At 39.9% G+C, this 26,536-nt stretch overlaps 1 protein-coding gene across 2 annotated transcripts in view; it reads right to left on the bottom strand.

The window, feature by feature from the left end:
- Positions 1 to 26,536, bottom strand: part of FNDC3B (fibronectin type III domain containing 3B) — a 364,422-nt gene that overhangs the window by 154,399 nt on the left and 183,487 nt on the right. For both annotated transcript variants that reach the window (XM_025913173.2, XM_086674725.1), the window contains exon 4: positions 16,634 to 16,710. In XM_025913173.2, coding sequence (XP_025768958.1) covers positions 16,634 to 16,710 — 77 coding nt within the window. The remainder of the gene's footprint in view (positions 1 to 16,633; positions 16,711 to 26,536) is intronic.

Below are 26,536 nucleotides of genomic sequence, written 5' to 3'. Positions count from 1 at the left end.
GATGCAAGCTAAGAAATAACCCAACAGATACTATAATCAAGCGGGAAAGCTGAGGAGTACAGAGAAAAGCACAGGGAAAGGCAGGATCAAGGGGGCTTCGGGGACCTGAAAGAATTAGTACTATTGCGACAGCGGACAGAAAGACCCTTGGGTCAGGGCCATGCAAGGAAGGGGACTTTCAGGGCCAAAGAGACTAGCTGCTCTAATCAAGTATTTAAGACAATCAGGCACACACTGGTAGGATGTTTGCTAAATACATACATACATACATACATACACTGAAAATTACACTTGTATTTTGGAATGGATTTCTCATTATACCTCAGGAGGCTGATTACAGGCCAAAATAAAATGACTTAAATCATGTCTAAAACATTCTAATAAAAAAAATTTACAGTGAAAGCTTTGTTTTTTTAAAACACTGCTTGATACAAAATGGCAAGTTTAGGGGCACCTGGGTGGCTCAGTTGGATAAGCATCCCACTTAGGCTCAGGTCATGATCTCATGGTTTGTGGGTTCGAGCCTTGTGTCGGGCTCTGTGCTGACAGCTCAGAGCCTGGAGCCTGCTTCTGATTCTGTGTATCCCCACCACCCCCTCTCTGCCCCTGTCCCACTCGTACTCTGTCTCTCTCTCTCTCTCTCTCTCTCAAAAATAAACATTAAAAAAAATTTTTTTTTAAATGGCAGTTTATCAACATTAGTCTGTACTTGGGTGTATAAGATAGGTCTCGTTTGAATTAATGGCCATTAGTCTTTATGTTAAGAAAACAAAAATCTTTATGTTTATTAATGAACTAATTAATGTAATAGTTTCAGAATTAACGGTCATGTTAACAGTTCATTAAGAAAACAATATTAACTCCTTAAAATTAAGATTCTGAGTCATCCTCAGACATGGGTTTTTATGTATTTTTTTAATTTTTTTTTTTTTCAACGTTTATTTATTTTTGGGACAGAGAGAGACAGAGCATGAACAGGGGAGGGGCAGAGAGAGAGGGAGACACAGAATCGGAAACAGGCTCTAGGCTCTGAGCCATCAGCCCAGAGCCTGACGCGGGGCTCGAACTCACGGACCGCGAGATCGTGACCTGGCTGAAGTCAGACGCCTAACCGACTGTGCCACCCAGGCGCCCCTGTATTTTTTTAATAAATGTAACCTCTTCTGGGTTCAGGCAAGCTAATTACATTAACCTCATTTATGAAGGCATGGCTGTCGATTTACAGGTAGATGTGAAATGATGCTTAAAACTGTGATATTGGAAATTGTAACACACGTTAGCATCTTCTGTATTATCTAAAATAACATTTGGTAGCACACTTTGTACAATTTTTGTACAAGTACAGATTTTTCTTTCTATCTGATATAAACATGCATTATTCTATAGTATCTTCTTTCTCCCCCACTCTGCCACTGGCTATTAAGACAAAAGTAAGGCATACTCCAGATGTTCCTCTTTCACAGAACCTTTATTCAATCCTGTGCTAGACACTGGAAGGTTCACAGGAGCAAAGTATTTGTTTTCTTGAAACTTGCAACATTCATTATTTTCATTATTGTAATACTCCCAAAGGTCAACCAGCCCCACAGACTCAACCGAGGTAGTAAAACCAGGAACAGGGCCCTCACTTAACATGAAGAACAGTGGGCTTGTAAACAGGAGCAGTTATAGTGAAAAGAAATTATTTTCATTTTATCATGATTTTTGACTTGTTAAAATAAAGCATTAAAGAGTTGAACAAGAAGCACTAACAAAGATAAGAATTCTAGTAGGGGGAAGAAAAACAAAAATACAAGACAACTAAAAGATGATCTTTTTACCACCATATTTTGTAAGAATAAGTATCACTACTAATTCAAAAAATTAGTAAATCTGATGTATAAATTACCCTTCACAAAACAAACAAAAAAAAATACGTTTCTAGTTAGAAAACCAAGTAGCCTTTCGAAACCACAAATTGCCTGCATGTATGAAAATCGTTTCACAGCCCCATTTTTAATTATCTTAAATTATTCTGTGGGATTTGTGAAAGACATCTATTTACATGTATATGAGTAATGGGACACTTTCAGAAACCTGATCCCTTACCTAAAGTCAAGGCCTACCTCACCATTAAAAATATTTTCAAGAAATGAAATATTAATTCTCAAATAATCAGAAACACAAGTCAAAGTAAAAACTATATGGTGACTATTTTGTTCATTGTTCTTCTGTAACACAAACTGCAATGCATTTAATTAACAAATTTAGTCTGGATAAGGAAATTCTGCCTATGTTCCCCCAGAGAGTGAGAAAGTCCAAGGAGCAATAACAATGCACAAAATAATAAACAACTGAGGAAATGGTGGTAATACCATTCTTTGTTTAAAAATTAGGTTCATAAAGAAATATAACTAGAGAAGAATTCAGATATTAGAAAGAGTTCAGTCCAAAAACCCTGAGACAATAAAATGCGCCTTCACAAGTGACAATCAAACGGACAGATTCATTTGCTTTTATAGTGAATAAAATTGTGACATTTTCCGGACACAGACAAATCCCCTGTATTCAATTCAACAATCATTTCCTAACACATACTAAGAGCGAAGCACTGGATGTTCAAAAGTGAAGAAAAAATTGGTAGGATTCATGTCTATCGTCTAAGAATAATATAAAGAGAAAAATTACACTAAGTCCCATAAGTGCTATTCAGAAATCAGAACGCACTACTGCTTTTTCCAAAGTCACAAATTTTCAAACATCACTCAACTCTTTAAAAAATCTAGTATTCTTCATCTAGATTTTTTTTTTTCTAGCTCTGTGACTCAACAGAGTAGTCACTTACATATCTTTTCTGGAGAAGCACAGACCCTTAGAAAAGATCATTGTGCTAGTTTCTCTATGGGCTGAATTGTGCACTCCCTCCCTTTCACTGATTTGTACACTGAAGTCCTAACTCCCCAGGAGCTTGGCATGTGACTCTCTGGAGACAGGGACTTTAAAGAGGTAATTCAGGTAAAATGAGGTCCTATGGGCTGGCCCTAATCCAATATGACTGATACTGCTGTAAGAGGAGCAAATTAGGACAAACACGCAGAGAGAAAACCATGTGAGAACACCGAAGGAAGATGGTCACCTACAAGCCAAGGAGGGAAACCTTAGAAGAAACCAAACTTGCAAGCCTCCAGAACGGTGAGGAAATAATTCCTGTTGTCTAAGCAACCCAGTCTGGGTGGTCTGTTATGGCAGCCCCAGCAAATAAACACACCACCTATCAGAGCCTGACAGCAAATACGAGCTGGTTGGATTCTCAACCACGTCATTTATTCTGCTCGATAGACATTCACCGAGAAACTTCTACGTGCCTAGTATTCTTGCTAACCTGTGGCCTAGACACAAGGATGAGAGGCTAGAGAACAAGGTGTTCACAACAGGGAGAACCTTTGTCCTACTTGCACAAGTGTTTTTAAAAGTATGACCGAGGGAATCATTAACACCGAATGATACAGTGTGGAGGCAAGGGCAAGAGCGGGGGGGTGCCGGGGGGCAGCCTGCGGAGGGAGAAGAGAAAGAAACCCACTGCCCAGTGCCTCGGTCTGCCAGCTCCCTGACATGGATTGTCTCATTTCACTTCTTTCACTCCTGCAGAATTAGATATGAGCATCCCTGCCGCACACGAGGAAACCAAAGCACAGCAAGATTAAAATGTAGAACCGGTTAGGCTGCAGAACCAGATTCTCACTCGGATCTGTACTCCAAAGTTTTCGTTATGTGGAGAAGTTAGGACTGCTGAGAAACAAAGATGTAGATAATGAACCGCAGCAAACAGAACAGTTGGGTTATTAAGAGATGTGAAAAGACTCAAGACAAACCAGCATATACTGTATTGACTACTTGCTGCTCTAATACCCTCTATCTGAAATAAGGCAACGCATATTAAGGTCCTGGAACAGTAACGGGTACATAACAGAAAACTCCTACCTAGCCATTACTACTATTAATCCTCCCACCAGCCCCGGGAGGCATATCCAGTTATTCCCACGTTAGAGATTAAGAGGAGGAGGAAGCTCAGGAAAGGGTCAGCAAACCGGCCTAAGGTCAGAGAGCTAAGGGGGAAGAAAGGGACCGATTTTGAGTCGCAGGCACTAAAATGCGTCTCGTGATAACACTTACATCGTGAGGGTCTTTTCTCATAGCTAACAGAGAAAGAAGGTAAGCCCCCTTACTGAAATAAAATGCTCCACGGGAAATTTTTGTTAACGCCTCAGTTTCTACAACCCTCTCCCTTCTACTTCTGGGTTGCAAGCAACAACACTCAAGAGCTTACGTGGTAGGAGACAAAAGAAAAAATTTCAAAGGCTGTTCCAGGTGGCCAAGGATGATCCAGTTAGCAGGCAGCGCGGACAGCCCGCGGACACACATGAACCCACATGCATGCAGGCCGGGTGTGAGGCCGGGCAGCCAGTCTGCTGCAGTGGCCACAGCACTAAGCTGACCACACACAGAAAACTAGGACCCAACAATTTTGTGAAACTCAGGCTCCAAACCAATTCCTAACTGTTGCCGACATACTTGAAGTGGGCTCCCAGGCCATTCCAGGAAGGAAAGAAGTCTCAGCTAAAACTAAGCACGCAAGCAGTGAACAAGGAGAAGAAAAGTCCAAACAGTACACAACACTTGCATGGAAAGAGGAATGAGCAGGCAAACAGTCTAGGCTTCTCCCAACCAGACCGGGGTCCACCCGTCCACCAGCACCTCTGTCCTGTAGCATAGGTTGTGTACAGATCTGTCTCTTGCACCCAACTGTAAATCCCCCAAGGACGCCTAGGCACACAGGAGGTTTTCAATAAATGTTGGCTGAGAAGAGAAGAGAGGAGAGGGGAGGGGAGGGGAGAGAATGAAGGGAAGGAGCGGGAGAGGGGGAGGGAAGTGAAGGGAAAAGAGAAGAAGAAAAGAGAAGGAGGAAAGAGAAGGAAAGAGAAGGATTTCTCTTAGACTTGAGGTCTAGCAGGACTTATTTACACATCCACTATCAAATTTTCCCCTTAATTCAGGTAAATATCTGACATCCTACTCTAAAATCTCAGTTAATCTAAACCCAGTTAATTCCCCACTTGTCATTCCTGAACCTCTTATTCTGAATAAATGTGATTTTTACCAAAAGAAAGGCACAAAAAATTACACATTTCCAATTAAGTTCTACTTTCATTGCAAATGCAGCTGAGGAATTTTATTCATCACCAACCAGGAGTACAAAAGTGTTACTTTTGTTCTCACGTTTCCTTCTTGTACTAACCCCTCACTCTGCATTTTCTGATATAGTGAACAACATAAAAGAGGAAAAGCAGGTCTGTTCTTCATGGAAGACAAGAGCCCTGAAACCTAATGACCATCCCTTCCCTAGCCCATCCCCTTCTTGCTACCCTGGTGGAAACTACCCCCTTCATCACCCAAGTGCCATTAGAAGAAAGTGAAAACTGGAATAAAGGAACATTCAAAGAGTGACTGAGCACAGGGTTATACGAGCAAGGTGTTGTTCTGTTTTACAGATGAAGTTAAGTTACTGGACTTAAAAACGGTGGCAGAATCGAACGTATTGCCCAAATCTCCTGACTTACTTTTTCCTGTCTTTTCAAATTTAAAGATTACAACTGTGGTTGAAAACACCAAACCCTACTTCTCATTTTCCCTTCTCCTATCTGTAATGGCTAACACTGATGAAATGTTATTTGCTCCTTCCAACATTCCATCATCATTGTACTTTAGACAATAAACCCTCCAGGTTTAGCACCAGATCCTTTGGACATACAGCATTCTTGGTTTTGTAGCCAAAAGGAAAAATGAATTACTGGTGATGTTTCTAGGTTTCTAAAAACCCTTTCAATAACGTCTTAAGATTGTTCTGCAGAACAGTTATAGATTGATAATAAATATTCTCCCCTCAATCAAGAAAAGTTCCAATTATTTTTCTCAAACAGTTCTTGTCAATGGTAAGTAAACAACCAATTTCATCTGCTTTACCAGTAACCAAACCAAAGGTTTTAAGAAATAAGGGTGATTCATGAATAAACAAAAACTCTCCATTTTTACCTATACACTCAGTTGTATCTATAAGTCTTACGTTTTCCATTGGTGCTTGCTTATTTATTTATTTATTTAGAGCACACTTGAGGCAGGGCAGGGACAGAGAGAGAGCGACAGAGAGAATCTCAAGCAGGCTCTGTGCTGTCAGTGCAGAGCCCCATGTGGGGCTCGATTCCATGAACCATGAGACCACAACCTGAGCCAAAATCAAGAGTCAGACACTTAACTGACTGAACCACGCAGGCGCCCCAAGGCTTAATTTTTAACCCACATGGCCAACTCCATGCAACAGCTAGGTATAGGCTAAGCCGGAAATGGTCAGATCCAGATACAAATCTGAGGTTGCTATACAGGGGATCACAAGCTGAAGGCATTATGTGGCATTTGTCCTTTTCTGGGCATGAATCTTGCACACAGGTCTGCTCCAGAGGTGATCAGCATAAGAAGATACTGTTATAAATAGTAACCGCCCTTCTGCCCGTTTTCAGTATGCCAACACCTTTATACACACAGGAACAGGCCAAGCTACTCACACTTACGTAAATCTTTAATCTCGCAAAAACGCCACTAAGGCACATACATATAAGTAAAACCAACTTTCAGTTCTTTACTAAACACACCTAACTCTATCTGGGTTAATTAGCCAGTGATTTATAACTAAACCCCCGAGAGCTGGAGAGGATGATGGAAACAGGTAGGTCGTCTGTAGCATCTCTTTAACCCATCACCTTCAGTAAAGCCTGTAATTGCTGTAGTTGAGGGGACACTGGTAGTAAATTAAGACCTTTCAGGTTTTATAAAAAGGATGCCCAACAAGCTGTGAGAAACATCTTAGGAGCTGCAGAACCAAGTCTAGCTCTATCTTACCACACTCACTGCCCCACCTGAGGATCCCACAGGGATAGAGAGGTCCTTGCTTAGAAAGAGCTAAGATCTCAAGATACTGCTCATGGCCAAGACGCCTCTTCTCCACGCAGAAATAAAGCCCTGGGCACTGATGCTAAAGGCAAAATGGCAAAGTGATCGGTTTGGTGTAACAGTTAAAGGTGACAGTAACAACTCCTGTGATCTGTAGATCATTTAATAGCTTGTAAAGTCCTCGGCACAGAACTTAACTGTTCCGGCAACATCACGGTCCTAAATTCAAGGTGAAGTACCTCTAGGAGCAATTAAGTAACTTAACCTATGGGGGGGTCAAGGTTCATACCCAAGTACTATAGAAATGCTGTGCCTTTTCTATCATATTTTGTTGTGTGTCACCAACCTAAATACGAAAAAGAAACCACATCTGAAGATCAAAAATCAACTCTAATCTTCCCCAATATCTGTAAGCACATAAGCACACTAGAGAAGTGAGAACAATTATATCACAGAATTTCAATCAGTAAAATGGACCAAATGAGTATTTCACACTAAATGGAAATGCTATTTTAAGGAACAGAATATTTGTCAGAAGACAAACAGTAAGTAGAGATCTGATGGTGTTATCTGTGCCAAACCGAGATGATTTTAATATATTAATGAAGATATCACTACAGGAATCTGTAGGTACTCACTGTTTTTTTTCAGCCCAGGCCATCTCCATGGATCTGCACGGAAGAGAGAGCCAATCACATCTCTCCACTCCCGTGTCTCAGACACACTCATGCCCATGGACACATAGGAGGATTATTCTAGAGTGTATCTTTGAATTTTGTGTATTACGTTTACAAATGCCTCACCAATCCACCATTGGGTTCTACAGCACGAGGATTAAGAATCTGGGATGATACTCGGATCATATTTATCACAGAGCAAAAGAACTATATTATTAATGTAAATCTAAGTTAATAAACCAGATGGATTTCAGAGTGTTCAGGAATATAAAATCCACCTAACCTTAATAAGCTTCTGTACCCAACAAGTGGAGCAAAGGTGTTTTTCCAAAAACAGTTGTTACGTATGACAAATGTGGGCTACTAATTTAAAAAAAAAAATAATTGTGCAATGAAGTTAAATATAATGTGCATAATTTAATCCTTATTAATGATTCAGAAGTCATTTCTACATGTGACACTGTCTCAATATTATTGTTATGAAAATCAGGGCATCTGCCTGGCTCAATCTGTAAGGTATGTGACTCTTAATCTCAGAGTTGTGAGTCTGAGCCCCATGTTGGGTATGGAGATTACGTAAAAATAAAATCTTTTGGGGCGCCTGGGTGGCTCAGTCGGTTAAGCATCTGATTCTTGATTTTGGCTCAGGTCATCTCACACTTCGTTGAGATTGAGCCCAGCCTGTGTCAGGGTGATGGCCTGGTGCCTGCGTGAGGATTCGCTCTCTCCCTCTCTGCCCCTCCCCCACTCATTTGCACAAGAACATGCACTCTCTCAAATAAACATTAACACTAAATACACTTAAAAAAATAAATACAAATACTATCTTAAAAAGAGAAAGAAAAATCAACTATCATTTTTCTATAGAAGTAACACATAGTATTCTAGTCAGCATTTTAGTCAATAGAATGCTAAAATACCAAAGGAGTAGGTCACACCATTTTGGTAATGATTGCTTATGGAAACTTAGCTACATTCTCACTTGGGTCTCCTTTTTAAGGAATAATATGAACAGTAGAGGTGAATCATCTAATTTAGATCAGAAAAGAACCTCAGAGATCCTCAAACATTTTCCTTGCCCCTCCCCCTCTACAAAATAAAAATGACGCCAGCCAGCCAAAGTTTGAAAAATGCCTCTTATGTGCTAGACCACCTTTCAAGGAACTAGAGACCCAGGGATGCACAGGCCGTGCGGGATCCCTGGACTTGTGAAGCTTACATGCTAAAAGGGAGGAAGGCCAACAATCACCAAGTAAGAAAGCAAGTGGAAGGCCCAAATAAATAAAACTATTCCTAAAATCACACAGGGGGTTAGACGCAGAGCCCGCTCATGCTCATGTTTCCTCCTGTTAACCCTGTGCTCTGCAATGCCACAATGTCAGGATCTCAGAAACAAAGGACAGAAATCCAAAAGAAAAGGCAGAACAGGGAGACAAAGAGAAGGCTCAGAAAGAGGAAACTTGCACAATGCTTTGAGGGAGGGTACGTCTTTGGCACATTAATGTACCACTGCCAACCCTGTCAGTAATTGAGTCCTCAGACAAAATAAGCCATAAAATGAAAAACAAAGTGGCTGTAAATCTGTTGATAATGGAATTAAAACAGAACGGACATATAAGTCCTCTGCTCTTATCCACAGAAGCTCCCAGTCGCCATGCATGCACTCTGTTCATAGTGGAACATTTTCCTAACTTCCGATTTTAAAGTCTTTTTTTCTTTTTTAACATTTATTTATTTTTGAGAAAGAGAGAGAGAGAGAGAGAGAGAGCGAGCAGGGGTGGGGCAGAGACAGAGACACAGAATCCAAAGCAGGCTCCAGGCTGTCAGCACAGAGTCTGACACGGGGCTCGAACTCACAAACCGTGAGATCATGACCTGAGCCAAAGTCGGACGCTTAACCAACTGAGCCACCCAGGCGCCCCTAAAGGATTTAAAGTTTTGAAAGAGTTTCCAATTCTCTTATGATTGGCCACCACGTGGGTCTGATTCTCAGTCTATCAGGGCACAGGGCATCCTCTATTCTTTCTGTTCATCATTTTCACAATGTTGAAGGTGGAACCCTGCATTGGTTTAGTCCCAGGTTTTAACTACCAAAGGCAAGCAGTTGAGGCTAACGTTTATAGCTCTCAGCTAGCTTGGCTGACCAAATGAGAAAAAGCATTCCATGTCTTCCACCTACCAGACCCCATTATTTCTTCACAGGGGCTCTGATTTGTGGCCAACTCTTAAAACAATCCCCATTGGAGAATGACCAACCAAAATTTACATGTATTTTCAATAGATTTCTTGCCTCTCCCTGGTCAAGGGAAATGGAATATATACAATTTCAACAGGTATTGAACCCATTAACTAATCCCCAAAACAATGAAATGAGGGAAGGCATGTACTTGTGGTGTAACAACAAGAACATTTATTTTGACCACTATTAGAAGTTTTTAAGTCACATCAGTTAATCTGGAAAAGAGTGGTTTCCCAAATGACAGAACATTAACTTGGATGTTTCACATTTTCTTTTCATATGCTTAAATCTTTTGGTCTACATGAAGTCTTTCCCGTAACAGTTGAAAAATGTTTTATAAATTACTATGGAAGCATGGAAAATAAAACGCAAGGCATCTGCTTAAGAAATTTTTACATATTGGGAGGCCTAGGTGGCTCAGTCGGTTAAGCACTCGACTTTGGTTCAGGTCATGATCTCACGGCTCATCAGTTGGAGCCCCGCGTCAGACTCCGTGCAGACAACTTGGAGCCTGGAGCCTGCTTTGGATTTTGGGTCTCCCTCTCTCTCTGCCCCTCTCCCACTCACACTCTGGCTCTCTCTCTCTCTCAAAAATAAATAAATGTTAAAAATTTTTTTAAAAAAAAGAAAGAAATTTTTACATATAAATTATTCGTAAGTTAATGATGAAGTTAAAAAATCTGAGAAAAACCACGGCCATGGCCAGTATACAATGCAAGGAAAAATTTGCTTCATACTGCGCAGTCTCAGTATGCATTTAGGAAGGCAAAGTCTGCCAAACTTTCACTGAAATTGTTCTAACAGTCTTCATCGTAATATCATCTATCATTTACTGAATGCCCACTGTGGGCTACAGACCTCACGTTAACATTTCTCTGAATTCTTACCTCTACCCTATCAGGTAGGTATTCACATATGTGGCGAAAAAATTTGTCGAAGTTACACAGAAAGTAGCCGTGGTGAAATATGGTGGAATTTGAAAGTAGACCCCTTCAAGTATTGTCCGTATTCTTCCCAGCTGTAGTATTCACCCTAACACCCCCAGTTTCAGCCCTGATCACATTCATAATTGTTTTTATATAAATGAAAAAATGGTGATGAGTGTGATAAGACTAAATTCCCTCTTATCTAAGTCTACTTGCTTATAGTTGAAACAAAACTTAGCCTCTATTTTCTCTTAGGTTGAAAAGCTCAGGTTACTTTTTCCTCAGACGTCCCCTAGCCTCTCACCAAAAGGTAAAGCACAAAACACGCACACGCTCTAAGACATGAAAGCCTGCAATATCAGAGATTATTGGGTTGAGATGACAAGATTCCACTGCCCTCCTATCCCACCCTAAGTCTACACTATCTTTAGGTCCGTGGGTTCAGTCCTTCTCAACCCACAACAGCCTAGATTGTGCTGTTGACCGCACCCAGAGCTGCCTTCAACACGAAATGTTCGTCTTTCGATAAGATGATCTGTGCATTGCTGACATTTAATTTGTATTTTACCAATTTCATCAACTTATCCTTAAAGCACTTCCAGCTATCAAATTCTGTAAGGAAGGCTATAATCCAGGATTTCTCCACCGACTCAGATGAGAGTTACTAACGTAACATCTTTAATCACCGCCCCCTTCGATTTTCTTCCAATGACGGACTACCTCACAGGTGAGTAGCTGGTGTTTTAGCCCTGGAGATGCACGAGTAGGCGCACCACACGCCCGCACTCACGCTGGCAGAAAGCAACGTAACGAACGTAAAGCAAATATATACACCAAGGCAGGATGATGCTGACCCTGAAATCACAACACAGAGGGAAATAGGTCGGTGAGCTCCGAAATGCTTAGGGTGCAATCCTCCTTCTACTCAGGGCCTCAGCTTCCTCCCGTGTCAAATTAAGACGGCGAAAGCTAGAGACGTAACGAAAGCATTTGGCAGGCTAGTTCCTACCATACGCAGTAGTTACTAGCACCATTGCGACCCACACCAATGCAGGCTGGCCCATCTTCCCCAGCTGCCCCATTGTTTACCGATGAATAATTAGTAGCAGTCACTACCTTCCCCCTCTCCCCTCTCTTTTATAAGAGCTTTGTTGAGATATAATTTATATACCATGAAATCCATCTTTTTACAGCGTCTGATATAGACACTTTAACCGAACGACCACCGCCTCGGTTTAAGTTCCAGGACGGTTCCGTTACCCCCCCCAAAAAAGGAGCAGTCACTCCTCTCCGCCCCCGGCAAAAGCCCCTCTATTTTCAGCGTCCATGGGTTTGCCTGTTCCAGACATTATAAATAAATGGAATGATACCGTATATGGCTTTTGTGTCTGGCTTCTTTCACTCGGTGTAATATTTTCAACGTTCATCCACATTTTGGCATTTATCAGTGGCTTCTTTTGGCTGAATAATATCCCATTGTATGCATATACCCCATCAAGTTTACCCATTCATAAAGCTGATGGACATCTGGGTTGTTTCCCTTTAGGGGCTATTAGGAATTACCCTGCTATGAACATTCACCTCAGAGTTTCTGCGTTAACACGGGTCTTATTCCTCCTGGGCATATGCCTAGGAGTGGAATAGCTGAGTCATACGTAACTCTATATTAAACTGTTTTAGGAAATGCCAAATTGTTTTCCAAAGCGGCTGTACCATTTTACATCACCACATGCAGTATATAACGGTTCCAATTGTTTCCCATCCTTGCCAACACTTGCTATTATCTATCTTTTTAACTACAGCCATCCTAGTACGAGTGGAGTATATTTCATTGTGGTTTTGATTTGCATTTCCCTGATGGTTAACAATTTTCAGCACCTTGGCAGCTCTTTCTGCTCATGGGTCCTGGCCCCATGCTTTAATAAAACCACCTTTTTGCACCAGAAAAAAACAGACAAATAAAAAAACAATAACATTCAGCATCTTTTCACGTGCTAATTGGCAATGTATACAACTTCTTCGTAGAAATGTCTATTCTGGTCCTTTGCCCATTTTTCAATTGGGTTGTTTTTTTATTCTTCAGTTGTATCTAGAATATATAAAGAATCTTACAAGTCCCTCCTGAAATATATGATTTGCATATATTTTCTCCCATTCTAAGTTCCTTTTTCATTTTGTGGATGGTGTCCTTTGGAACACAAAAAGTTGTAATTTGGATGAAATGCAATGTATCTCTTTGTTTTTTTTTTTTTTTTTTTTTTGTTTCTTTTGCTGTTTGTGCCTTTACTGTCAAATCTAAGAATTGATTGCCTAACCCAAGGTTACGAAATGTTCCTCCTAGAGTTATTCAGTCTTAGCTCTTAACACTTAGGTCTATAACCCACTTTGAATTAATTTTTGTATATGCTATGAGGTAGAGGTCCAACTTCAGTCTTCTGCATTTGGATATCCAGTCCCAGCACCATGGGTTGAAGAGACTATTCTTTCCTCTTCTGCACTGTCTTGGCATTCCTCTCCCTCTTTAAGTTCGCATACAGAGAATTTAATTCTTGTAGATATACATCCCTTTGATCTTGCTAATTTTCCAACTGTCAGGTATTTTATTACTCTACTTGAACCTCTAAATCTTTGAAGCAAATCTATGCTACATTTACTTTACTTCAGCTTGGCCAGTCACTTACATTTAAAAACATTTATCAAGTACCTACTATCGGGTACCAGGCAGTATGCTAGATTCTCAAATATAATCCCAACGAGGCACTAAGAGTTCTTGAGGATGGCTATAAAATTATACTGTATTTCATGATGGAGAGGGCGGCAAAGCACCAAAGATGCTGAAAAACAGAACCGCCATTTCTGTGTTGGAGGTTCTTGAAAGGTCACACTGGGGAGGGCTATTTGAATGAGAAGGATGACTGAACTGTCAGACCGAGAAAGTCTCTAGAGTATTCTAAGAGAGAAATAATGGGTACAAAAGTATGTAGTTGAGAGAAGACCTGTGATGTATCCCAGGGACAGAAGTTTAAGGTGGTAGCAATGTAGGCCAACAGGAAAAGGTGGCCCTCAAAAGGAGAGCAAAGCTAACTATTCAAGATCCATCCTCTATACTAGAGAACCTGAACTCTGCTTCTATGTGATGTACACCCAACTCTAGATCTGAACGAGGGAGCCATATGTATTTGAGGAAAAGAACTGTGGGGATACAGTGCAGAGGTGATGCACATAGGGACAGACCAGTATTGGGCACTTCTCAAATATGTCCAGCCAGGAGAATTTGTGTGTGTGTGTGTGTGTGTGTGTGTGTGTGTGTGTGTGTGTGTGTGTGAGAGAGAGAGAGTGAGAGAGAGAGAGAGTGAGAGAGAGAGAGAGAGAGAGAAAGAGAGAGAGAGAGAGAGAGAGAGAGAGAGAGATTCTTTCCACAACTACATGACAAAATGTACTTTGCTCCTTAGATTTCTTGGTGATGACAAGTCTCTTAAGACATTTTACTCTTGGTTCCACCTTCCCCATTTCCTTGAAGGGTATGTGCGGTGCGCTTTAAAAAGATGTTGTACACGCATTCTACCAATGTAGAATTTCATTGGTAGAAATGTCAGTTTTCTTCCATATGAACAATTGGTTTTAGGGGCGCCTGGGTGGCTCAGTCGGTTAAGAGACCGACTTCGGCTCAGGTCATGATCTCGCGGTCCGTGAGTTTGAGCCCCGCATCTGGCTCTGTGCTGACAGCTCAGAGCTTGGAGCCTGCTTCGGATTCTGTGTGTCTCCCCCTCTTTCTACCCACCCCCCCCCCCCCACCCCGGCTCACACTCTGTGTCTCTCTGTCTTGCAATAATAAATGTTAAAGAAAAAAAAAATTAAAAAAAAGAAAAGCAATTGGTTTTACTCAGACTTCACTGCCAGGTATCAGTAGTATACTTAACGCTGGGACTCTCTTCTGATTCAGGAGCCCAGTCTAAATGAAATTGAACACATGCCTTACAGACTGCTTTTTTCTCTTTTCTCAACTGAGCATCCAAATTATTCCATTTCTACTATCCTTCCAATATCCTCTAGCATTTTCTGCCCTAATTCTCACTTGAGAAAGTATCGCACTACGTTTCTATCATCAGTTTTATGAAAGCGAGTTTACAGTTCTGCTATTAATCCCTCTACCCGGATTCTCTGTAGAAGTTTTCAGGGAATCAGAAATATACCACGGGCTAAAATTTTTCTGTTTTTCCTAGGACTGCCAAATAAACGTTTTGTAGTGAGTGCAATCACAGGAACACCACTAGCAAGGAAAAAGCACACTGGAGCTTCTCTGCCCTAGAATGTCCCAACTTTTAACTGCTATTCCTTAAATGGACCTTTAGTGTGTGAAAGGAGGTGTTATTTCTGCTGTCACAATTGTGAGAACTGTACACGGTTCAATGGAATGAAACACTTCCTCAAAATAAATGAGGAGACATAATGGAATTCTACATTCCTGTTCTTTTCTGTTAATTGACTGGTGACGTGAACGTGATCCATCACTGCGTGTCCTGGCTGGAGGGGCCAGCTCTGCATCCTTTCTCCTTCTACCGATTCTTATTTACAAAGACTTGTGTAAAACAAGTCATTTATTTGCAACAGTGGGGAAACTGGCCGACATTTTGACTATTCAAAAAAAAAAAAAAAAAAGATGTCAAATTGGCTCGTGTAAAAGTAGGGATGGAAAAAATGAAATTATAGTGGCTGCACTATGGCTCAGACAGTGAAGAAATGGCTAAGTTTTAACATCAGAGAAGGATAAATCTTTGATTCCTGCCTGCACTTTAGCAATTTTCCTATGTAACTGCCAATTTTTTTCACCCTAACAAAATCATTAAAAACTGAAAATTACAGATTTTAAACCACTTTAAAAGCAGACAGAGGAAGAATAGAAAGGGACAAAATCCAGAATATAATCCAAAAAATGTTAATGCAATGATTCTCTTCCATGGGTAGTAAAATTATAAATATTTTCTTTTCTATTCTCTCCTGTCTTTTCTGGATTTTTTTTTTTCCTAAGGAGCACAGAATACTCTCATAAGCACACAAAGAAAGAACAAAATGGGCAGAGAGAAAAACAGTCAATTCGGCATCTGGAAAGGAAGCTGTACCGGGAGAGAAGGGACGTGCTCATCCTGCAGTGAGCACAGGACAAAATGAAAGTTTGTACAGACATCCACGTTCCAGGCACCCTGAGCGTCGTAAACTTTGTCTGGTTTCTCCTTTAGCATTTATCTTGACTTCTTCTCTAATCCTTCCCACGTACCTCCGAAACCGCTATCACTTTTTAAATTGCTATTGCTATTTTACTAAGAAAAATTATATCTCAGAGAAATGTAAGTACAACAGCAGCCAAGTTCTCCCCTCATCATACTCAACAATTCACCAAGCCCAGGTGAGGACACATTGCAGAGAAATGAGACTCCAATCATAGAGGGGCAGACCCTATTTGCTTTAACAATGTCTCCTTTGGTATTTTTACTAATTAAACCTATCTACCAATTCTTTCTTTCCAGCAAATTGTGGTACAGATAGAAGGAAATCTCTCCGGCATAATCAGGTGTCAACGCACCTTGGCTGAGGACAGCCTAGGCGCCCTACTGTGTTTCTCTCTCTCTCTGGCCCCCCGGCCAGTTAAGAGGCAAGATTTGGGAAGGACTATGTGGTGCTACAAAAATGATGGCAACTCTAGCATTACCCTAACGAAATTAATTTTGAGGTAAGTTTTTAAGTTGTAGCATATATTCTCTTGAAACAACGATAGTGCCCATAATGAGCGGAGAAGTCCATCCAATGGTTACCTGTGAGATGTAACCTGGAGGCACATGGATGGGGGGAATGGATCCATTAGGTGACATCATGGGAACTTCAGCAGGTCCTACAAGAGACAAGAGTAAGATATCAAGAGTTGAAGAAACACACATTATTCAAAATGATATTGGTGTTTTAAAAATATTATCAAAACTGAAGAGAATTAATTACTTGGACTATTTTTTAAGGGAAAAAAATAGATCCTACTGTAAAAGCAGGCATTATCGGGAACACTCCTGTCAAATTTACCTGGATTATTTCAAAGTAAAGCATTCAGTTAACAAGACGTTATTTTCAAAATATTAAATTCAATAAACATTAACCACATGTCTACGGAAAACAAAGAGTAGCAGTTACTGAAGTCAGTTACCTAAGACATAGTTTGAGTTAATATTTAATTACAAAGAAACTGATCATCATAAGGTTAAAATCAACTTCTAACACCCTTCCAATGACCCTGTGATTAAATGATTTCCCTAGAAGTGCAAGAAGCTCACGGTCACTGGTTTTTAGTTTGGTAGCTGGCTGCCCTATTTAGCAACCCACTGCCCAAATGTCCGTCCGAAGCTGTGTTTCTAGTCTGAGATGCGACTTCCTGGCTCCAAGTGCCTTGTGTTGTTTATTTGCTTTCTCCTAAAGTGCGTTGTGCTGTGGGCAATTAAAATTGTTTGGCTGTAACAAAAACCAAGAGAAAGACAACACTTTTCTTGGCAAAAGAAGACAGATCCCACTACCCAGTGCTACATTTACACTGGAAGCATAATGCACCTTTCACCTGCGAGTACAATCCAGTGTTGTAAATACTTTGCAGGGGAGGCCAGTGCAGGGTGTGTGGAGGGACAAGGATACTGGGTGCCTATCAGCAGGTCTGCAAGTACAGGGTAAAAACTAGGACCAAGGCAGAAAAGATGCTAATCTTCACGTAAAGCTCCATATGACTATAGCATTCACTCCAGCTCCATGGACAATATACCAAGCAACTAAACTATGTGATAAGTTCTGAACACATACAAAACCACAGCAGTAACGCACATGCTAACACACTGGCAAATCAATGAAAGCGAAAAGACGACGACGACATGAGAGTGGATAATTGCATGACCCCATTCCATTTTTAAGTGCGACTTAAACTAATCCAACCACCAGCCACTGAAGGCACTTTCCAAATCATCTTCTAAATCCATCGTTCTCTTCAGCCTCAGCATTTTGGCCCCAGCCATCAAGACATTTAGGCATTTACTAAATTTTTATCTGACTCACTTTAAAAAACACATTGGCAAGTATTTCAGCCGTAGCCTGAGCACTGTCTGTGAAACCCAAGGGTTAATGCACTCAGCTTTATAAGCAGGTGTTAAAAGCATGGCCTCTGACTGGTTTCAGTCCCTAGCTCACTATTCACACTGGGTGTGTGACCTTAGACAATTCATTTAGACTTTCTGAGTCTCACTTCTCAACAGTTACAAACGAGAATAACAATTCCTACCTCACTAGGTTGGGTTTAAAGACTAAGTTCAATAATACGGGAAAAAGTGCTTAGAGCGCTGCATGGCACAATAACGGCTCATCAAAATCGTTACAATTTTTTTCTGTTTATTTGTAACTTTCTGCTTTGTCTTGTTTGTTACAATTACACTGAGTACAATTTTTTTTTTAAATAGTCCATGTTCCTGTAACACAAACTCAACAAGAATACATTTGATGTATTATTGACTTAAGAGGCAAACCTTGCTCATCAGATAAATATCAAATATTTCACAGTACAGACTGTGAACAGAAATGGTACCATCTCCATAAAATATTGCTTTTTAATCATTGAAATATACACCAGGCAAACAGTCTCTTAACCCCAGACATGACCCCTAAAACTGTTAAAGTCATTTGTATAAAATGCTTTAAAGCGTGTAGGACAACTAAGTGATTTACAGCCAGAAAATGTTTTCTTCCCCGCCTTGATTTCGAAAGTAGTCAAATGACTTTAACATGCTTGTTCCCCCTTCCTCTTGTCACTGTCCTCAAACCCTTTCAAAGGGCATTGCAAAATATATAGTGATGGCTCCCAAAACTCAGCTGTGCCTTGGAACCCCAAAGTTCCTCTCCTTTCTGAAATACACCGCCATACCCACAGGCATTTAGGAGCGTAAGAGCTAGCAAAATGAAATCCATTCACAATGGTGGTATGAGAAGTTAAAGTTTCTCCAAATACTGATCCCCTAATCAGTGAGTTTACTGCCTCTGCTGAACTGTTTGTGTTTGAGAACCCCCCTGATATTATTACTACCGTTCCCTAATGAAAACAAAGTGCTCTTACTAAACTTCTAGGACTACTAGGTTCCTTTCGATTTTTTAATCAATACCCTTTAATCAACACACAAGACTTAAATGATACAGCTCTTAGAATATGCTGAAAATTATTCTTTTCTTGTTCAAACTAACACTTGATATATTGGGGGAAGGAGGAGGGAGCCACACACTTTTCTCAAACCAATCTCCTCTCTGACTATATTGGGAAAGCACTGAACTATTAAAACTTTTCAAAAAATTTTTGAATTTCTTATGTATTTGGAAGCTTTAATTAAACACTTACGTTACATATAGGTAGATATGCACAGATATGTATACGTCAATTAAATAATCTAAAAACAAAAGTAAACACATATATACAGTACTTCCAAACTATGGTCAGATTTCTTTTTGGGGGAACGTAATTAAGAAGCAAGCCCAGCTAGAGACCGCATGAACTCTTCCATAGACAGATGAAAAATGTCACATGCACAATTTTTAGAATGGAAGAAGAATGTTTGCTAAGAGCCAAGTAACCCCATGAAAAAAATGCCTTGGGTAATTTGATCAATTTCAGGTTTTAGCCTATGACTTCAAATGTCAAGAATTCCTTTTTTCCCCCCACTGAACAAGATGTGAAACACTAATAAGAACCATGATTGTTTATAGTCATTAAAAAATTTAACTGCAATATGCAAGTGCATGGTCTACCATCTTAGAAGTCTGCTAGCATTTGTTAATGATTTTTCATTTGCTTATAGCAAACCTTGAACAAGAAAGGCTGGAGAGCAGTGTAGTCAATCAACAGTAATTCCTACAATGATGCGAGGACTATACTCCCACATCAAAGAGACTGAAGGAAAGCCCAGTGTTGTATTTTTAGGACCACACATGTCCATGGAGAGATTCTGAGCTCCTGCCAAGGCTGTGAGAACATTCTGCTTCACTCTGTGCTTCCTCCTGCTACCAGCGACCCCCAGAGCTCACACACGTGTATATAACCCATGCTCTGATGCTAAACTCAGAACCTTCGCCCATTCTGGGGGCAAGGTTAACTAGATGGACTTGAGCTGAGCATACAAAGGAGGGTCAGACACGTAAGAGTGGTGGAAAATTGGAACGCAGGGTATAAATTATCATTTAAACCAGCTTTAGAAAAAGGCCAGCTATAAATAAATATCCCACACTTTTGGACAATTTTAAATGGTATTTTAAAAAGCGGAGTATTCACCAATAGGTAAATAAGCAGTGACTAAACACACTTAGTGTATTTGTCTATAAACTGATACTGTGTGCCCAAATGGCTATTTTCAACAATAGTCCTTAGTAGCAATAGATCACATTCTTATCTTAATAGTTAAATATTGTCTTGTTCAAAAAAGATGTAAGGGGGCTGAAAACATAGCAAGATAAAAGAAACTGAGAAAAGTAAAAGCAAAGGCAAAATAATGATGTGATAAAATCCAATAAACCCTATAAAAGTGACCCTCGTGTCTTTCTAAATAGCCAAAAGAGAAATTCTTGCCAGCAGTAGTCCGAAGTATAAGTCCCTAGCTAGCAGGTAAGCAGATAATTATAGTGCAAGTCACTATCAGAACAAATGGTCTACATCAAAGTGCACTGTGCTGCTTGTCATTGATCTAAGACTGAATATGAAATGTGAGGTTTTCTGATGAATGTCTAATAATGAATTTCCAATTATTTATGGTGGCTCAAAACATGTAGACAAAATAAGAGATTGTGCAGGCACTTTGGGAAACTTTTGACATTTTCTTTTTTTCCTTTTTTTAAGCTTATTTATTTATTTTGAGAGAGACAGAGCACAAGCCAGGGAAGGGCAGAGAGAGAAGAAGACAAAGGATCTGAAGCGGGATCTGTGCTGACAGCAGAGAACCAGACATGGAGCTAGAACTCAAGAATCGTGAGATCATGACCTTAGCTGAAGTCAGACACGTAACCAACTGAACCACCCAGGCGCCCCAACTTTCTTTTTCTTATTTTCATTTTTTAAAATTATTCCACACTGATTAATCGCACAAGAGAATGAAAAGGAATACAAAAAAATAAGGCACAGGTCCTCAAAACAAACATCCTAACTTCAAAGAAATTTAAAATCTAGTGTATACCAGAATCACCTGGAGTGTTTCTTAAATCTAGTTTCTAACCTCTGCTTCCCACAGTTTCAGAATCAGAAGGTCTGGGGCAGGTCCCAAGTATTAGCATTTCTACCAAGTTTTCAGGTGATACACATGCTGCTGTCCAGGGGCCACACGTTGATAACCTATGATTTAGTGGGTTAAAAGATGATAAGCACCCCCAGCTAACATCATACCTAATGGGTAAAGACTGAAATTCCACCCCCCCACCCCCTGCAACATCAGGAACAAGACAAGAATGCCCACTTTCATCACCACTATTCAACAGGACAATTGGGGGGGTTGGGGGGGAAGAAGAGGCATCCAAATTGGAAAGGAAGAAGTAAAACCAGATCTACCCACAGATGACATAATCCTGTATGAGGAAAATCCTAAAGATTCCATAAAAAATTACTAGAGCTAATAAATGAATTCAGTAAATTTGCAGGGTACAATGCAACACATAACTCAATTGAGTTTTTATATACCAGCAATGAACAATCTGAAAAAGAAATTTAAAAAGACCAATTCCATTTACAACACCATCCAAAAGAATATCTAAGAAATAAATGTAACCAAGGGGGGTGAAAAACTTTGACACTTAAACTACACTACTGAAATAAAGACCTAAGTGGAACTAAAGAACACCTAAATGAAGACATGGGATGGAAACTTAATATCGTTAAGATGGCTACTCAAAGTGATCACACAGACAATGTAGTCTCCATCAAGATTCCAGTGGCCTTTTGGGCAGAAATGGAAAAGCTAATCCTCAAATTCATATGGAATTGCCAAATGCCCCAAACAGACACAAGAATAAATTTGGGCTTCTACTTGACATCATATACAAAACTTAATTCAAAATGGATCAGAGACTTACATACAAGAGCTAAAACCATAAAACTCTTAGAAGAAGACAGGCTACATTTCATGATGTTGAATTGGACAATGAATTCTGAGATCTGATATCAAAAGCACAAGCAAGAACAACAACAAAAAACCTGGAATTCATCAAAATTAAAAACTTTGGTGCAGAGGACATTTGTAAGAAAGTGAACTCACAAACTACAGAATGAGGAAAAATATTTACAAGTCATATATCTGATAAAAGACATGCATCCCAAAAATATAAAGAATTCTTACAAGGCAATAAAAAAGTAAACAGCCCAATTTAAAAATGGGCAAAAGGCTTGAATAGACATTACACCAAAGAAGATATACAAACAGCCAACAAGCATGACATGTTCAACATCATTAGTCATTAAGGAAACACAAATTAAAACCACAATGAGGTGCCACTTTACGCCCACTCCAATGGCTATTCTCAGAAAAATGGAAAATAAGTGTTGGGGAGGATGTGGAGAAATTGGAATTCTTGTACACTGATGGTAAGAATGTAAAATGGTAGAGTCCCTGTGGAAAACAGTTTGGTGCTTCTTCAAAAATTTCAACATGAAATTACCGTATGACCCATCAATATAACTCCTTGGTATATAACCAGAAGAATCAAAAACAGGAACTCAAAGACATATACACACACATTCACAGCAGTACTACTGACAAAAACCAAAAGATGGAAAGAGCCAAAAGGTCCATTCAGGTATGAATGGATAAATAAAATATGACAGAATACAAAGAAATATTATTCAGCCATAAAAAGGAATCAAATATGCTACAATGTGGATGAAACTTGAAAACATTATGTTAAGTGAAAGCCAGTCACAAAAGATCACATATTATATATAATTCCATTTATATGAAATATCCAGAATAAGTAAATCAAAAGAGACACAACTCAAATTTGTTGTTTCTAAGGGCTGAGGGGGGGTGGGGAGGGATCTAGAGAGAAACTGCTTACTGGGAGCAGGGTTTCTTTTAGGGAAGATGAAAATGTTTCAGAACAGAACTAGTGATTACACAGCACAGTGAATTTACTAATTTACTAAATGCTAATGAATTAAAAGGGTTAACTTTATGTTATGTGAATTTCACTTCATTTTTTTAAGATGATGAGCATATAACCAAAAAAAAAAAAGGTGGGGGGGGGAAGATAGTAAAACTGGAGTTACTAACAAATTATCGAAAAGCAACAGAGTAGAAGTCTCCTAGAGGACATTTTCATTCCTCATACAGTTGTATTTGGGAGGATGCTATTTCAAGATGCTGTGCTATGCAAAGACCAGTAAGATACATTCTCCATCCTCAAAGGACTGATAGTCTAATTATGGGGATACGGACATATAAACAAACGCAAGGAGGCATTTCAGGCGCTGTCTAAATTCAGCAAGATTTTAAAAGATTATCAACCCCTGGACACATTAGTAATTACAGAAATAAGCATTTAAAGGGCCCTTTGGATTTGGTAGAGTAGATTTAGTTGCTTCTAATTTTACTTTCCTTCTGGAGTAAATTTTGTTGTTCCTTAAAATGCTGCTAAGTCATTTTTCCGTTAGGTGTAATTTTCATACAGAAGCCAGGTATAGATGGCACATTTCCATGGCTCAGATAGGCTGGTCTCTCTAACCTGGAACTACTTCTTCCCAGAGGCATTCTGCCAGAGAGGAAACAGGCTGGGAGCAGCAGAATCTGAACAGCGTGAAGAAAAAAAAGTCGTGAATCTAAGGAGGCCTGGGTTTGAATGAACCTTATCACAGTCTAGCATGACCTTGGGCAAGTTTCTTAAAATCTCTCTGGTTAGCACATTTCTGACTTAAAAAAAGGGATGACAAAGGCTATTTTCAAGGTTGTCCTGAGGACTGCAAGATGTAATGTATGTAAGATACCCTAGCACGGTGCCTGGTCAAGTCACGGTATTTGAAAAGCAACTTTACCATTGTGCTGCTAGAAGAAAAATACTGTATGAATAAAGAGATTAATAGTGTGCAGTCATTCACCACAGAGACAAAGAAAGAATTACAGTTTCTCAAATGAGCAAGTTAATTGTTTTGTTCTTGGTATTTTTTTCTTCTAAAAACACATTTGCATTCTGTACCTTGGAAATAGTATCCTCCATTAAAAAAATGTAATATATTCAAGATATATTAATTGTGATTTAAAAATAAGAACCAAAATTTAAAAAGGGAAGGATGCATGCTTTCCCAGAGTTATCTACTTCTCCATCCTATTCCTAGCTCTCTACCTCTCCCCAAATTACCTGTTATCTTTCCCTAATTTCTAGGAAACCTTAGAAAGTTGGGTGTGCCTAACTTTCAAAAGTCCTGAGACAGCTCTAAATCACAGGATCAGCCCTTGTTTTCTGCAAGTCGATCCCCCACTTGTCTCTGACATTGGCTTCATTACAAGAATTTCTAGTCTGGCTCAGCCATTGTCCTTAAAAGTAGCAAGTGACCATAACAACAAATTGCCTAATGACTAAACATTCCTGCTGAAATCTTGTAGTCAACCACTCCACCAAGAACCAAAACTGAATTACTGATAGGATTCATAAATAATGGGTCACCACCTCTTATCACTTAACCATTTCAACACACAAGGAGGTGCTTTGTTAGTTATCTGGCCTGCTTTGCCGATTTGAAATCCAAGTCTTTCCTTTCCAAATGTTTCTCTTGGAACTTGTTTTCCTACTTAGCTGTTATAAAGGCATCGGGAATTGGAAGACAAGGGTTTAATTCTTACATGAGACTAAACTGCCCAAATCCCAATTTTCTACAATTTCAATAAAACTAAGATATATCTACCCAATTTACCTTATCAAGTTGTTTTAAGGCCTAAATGCTAATAAAATCCACATAATTACTGTGTGATCAGAGTTAATATTTTATTGAACTCCATAAACCCTTATCGTACGAGATGCCATAAGGAATTAAAAGCCACAGAGAGGATTTTACAACACGTATGTTAACAATAAACTACTATAAATAAGCAGCAATTGTTTTATTAGAGGCCAAGAGCTCTAGAACTGGAAGATAAAAATTATCCATGGGGTGGGGAAGGGAAGCACTGAAAACTCTCAGTGACTGGTGCAATCAAGAGTCAAATCAGTTGGTGAATCCGTTCACAATAGGCATGATGATCTAACAGTTTTAAAAAGAACTTGATTTAAATTCAGGGCTTCAGAAATGCACAGTAAAACTGTCCAAGATACTAGTACCTTGAGAGGCCGGTAACACAGCCCTCCCCTCCTGATTTTACAACTCTTGATTGTTGCTTTGTTCAGTTCAATAAACCTTTGCTGAACCCGGTCTAGTTGCCAGAGCCCGTGCAGGATGCCAAGGACACAATGACATTGAAGAGAACAAGCATTTCTGTTCTTAATTACGGAGAGAATGGCATGCAGAATGAGTAATGCGCAGGTGCACAGAAGTGCGTGGGGGGAGGGGGGAACCCAGCTTCGTGTCCTGCGTTTGGCCTGAGGCTTCTGTGACAGACACTCTGTAGCTCAGCATGGAGTCAGGCATATAGCCCAGACAGCTCAAGCAGCGGGACTATTTGGTGCAACTCTGGTCTAGCAATAGAAATGATTAAAGAATTACATAGAAGGCCTATGAGAAATAGTTCAAGAAGTTGCTCTTTGGGAAAAAAAACAAAACAAAACAAAACAAAAACAGAAAACAGTGTGCTCACAACTGATGCTGAAGCTCGACCTCCCAAGGTCTCTTGGCCCCGCTTTCAAGTTCACCTTTACTGTCTTATCCAAATGTGGAATATATGTTACCAGTCTAGAGAGGAAACACATCCAATATTACCCTGCTAATTCAACTATCTAAATGAACACGGAGATTCAGTCTGTCTTTGTTTTGATTTGTAATGTCAGGTTTTAATGGCAGATAACCCATGGATTTGCTTATTTATACTTAAACCAGAACTTTATAATATAAACTTCAAAGCTCTCAGGATTGATACAAATACAACTCAGTAATACTGAGAAAGGGTTTCTGATATTTTTTAAAATTTTTTTTTAACATTTTTTATTTTATTTTTGAGAGAGACAGTGCGAGCTGGGGAGGGGCAGAGAGAGAGAGAGAAGGAGATACAGAATCCAAAGCAGGCTCCAGGCTCTGAGCTGTCACCACAGAGGCTGATGCGGAGCTCGAACCCACGGAACTGTGAGATCATGACCTGAGCTGAAGTTGGCTGCTTAACCAACTGAGCCATCCAGGTGCCCCAGGTTTCTGATATTTTAAAAAGAAAAGCCTCTGCAAATATTAGCAGCAAAGTTAAAGGTATCAAAAAGGGCATTAAGCACTTTATTTCAAAGCCTTCTTTCCCAGCATATGTTCTTTCTTTTTTTTAATGTTTATTTATTTTTGAGAGGGGCGGGGGGAGAGAGAGAGAGAGAGAGAGAGCACCAGAGTGTGAGTGGGGGGAGGGGGGGGGACAGAGAGAGGAGACACAGAATCTGAAGCAAGTCCCAGGCTCTGAGCTATAAGCATAGAGCCTGACGTGAGGCTCAAACCCACAGACTATGATATCATGACCTGAGCCAAAGTCGGATGCTTAACTGACTGAGACACCCAG

Source organism: Puma concolor, chromosome C2 (assembly GCF_028749965.1).
Source record: "Puma concolor isolate L17-30 chromosome C2, mPumCon1.1.hap2, whole genome shotgun sequence".
Lineage (NCBI taxonomy): Eukaryota > Metazoa > Chordata > Mammalia > Carnivora > Felidae > Puma > Puma concolor.
Note: the sequence above shows the minus strand (reverse complement) of the source record. Positions and strands in the feature narration are given on the sequence as shown.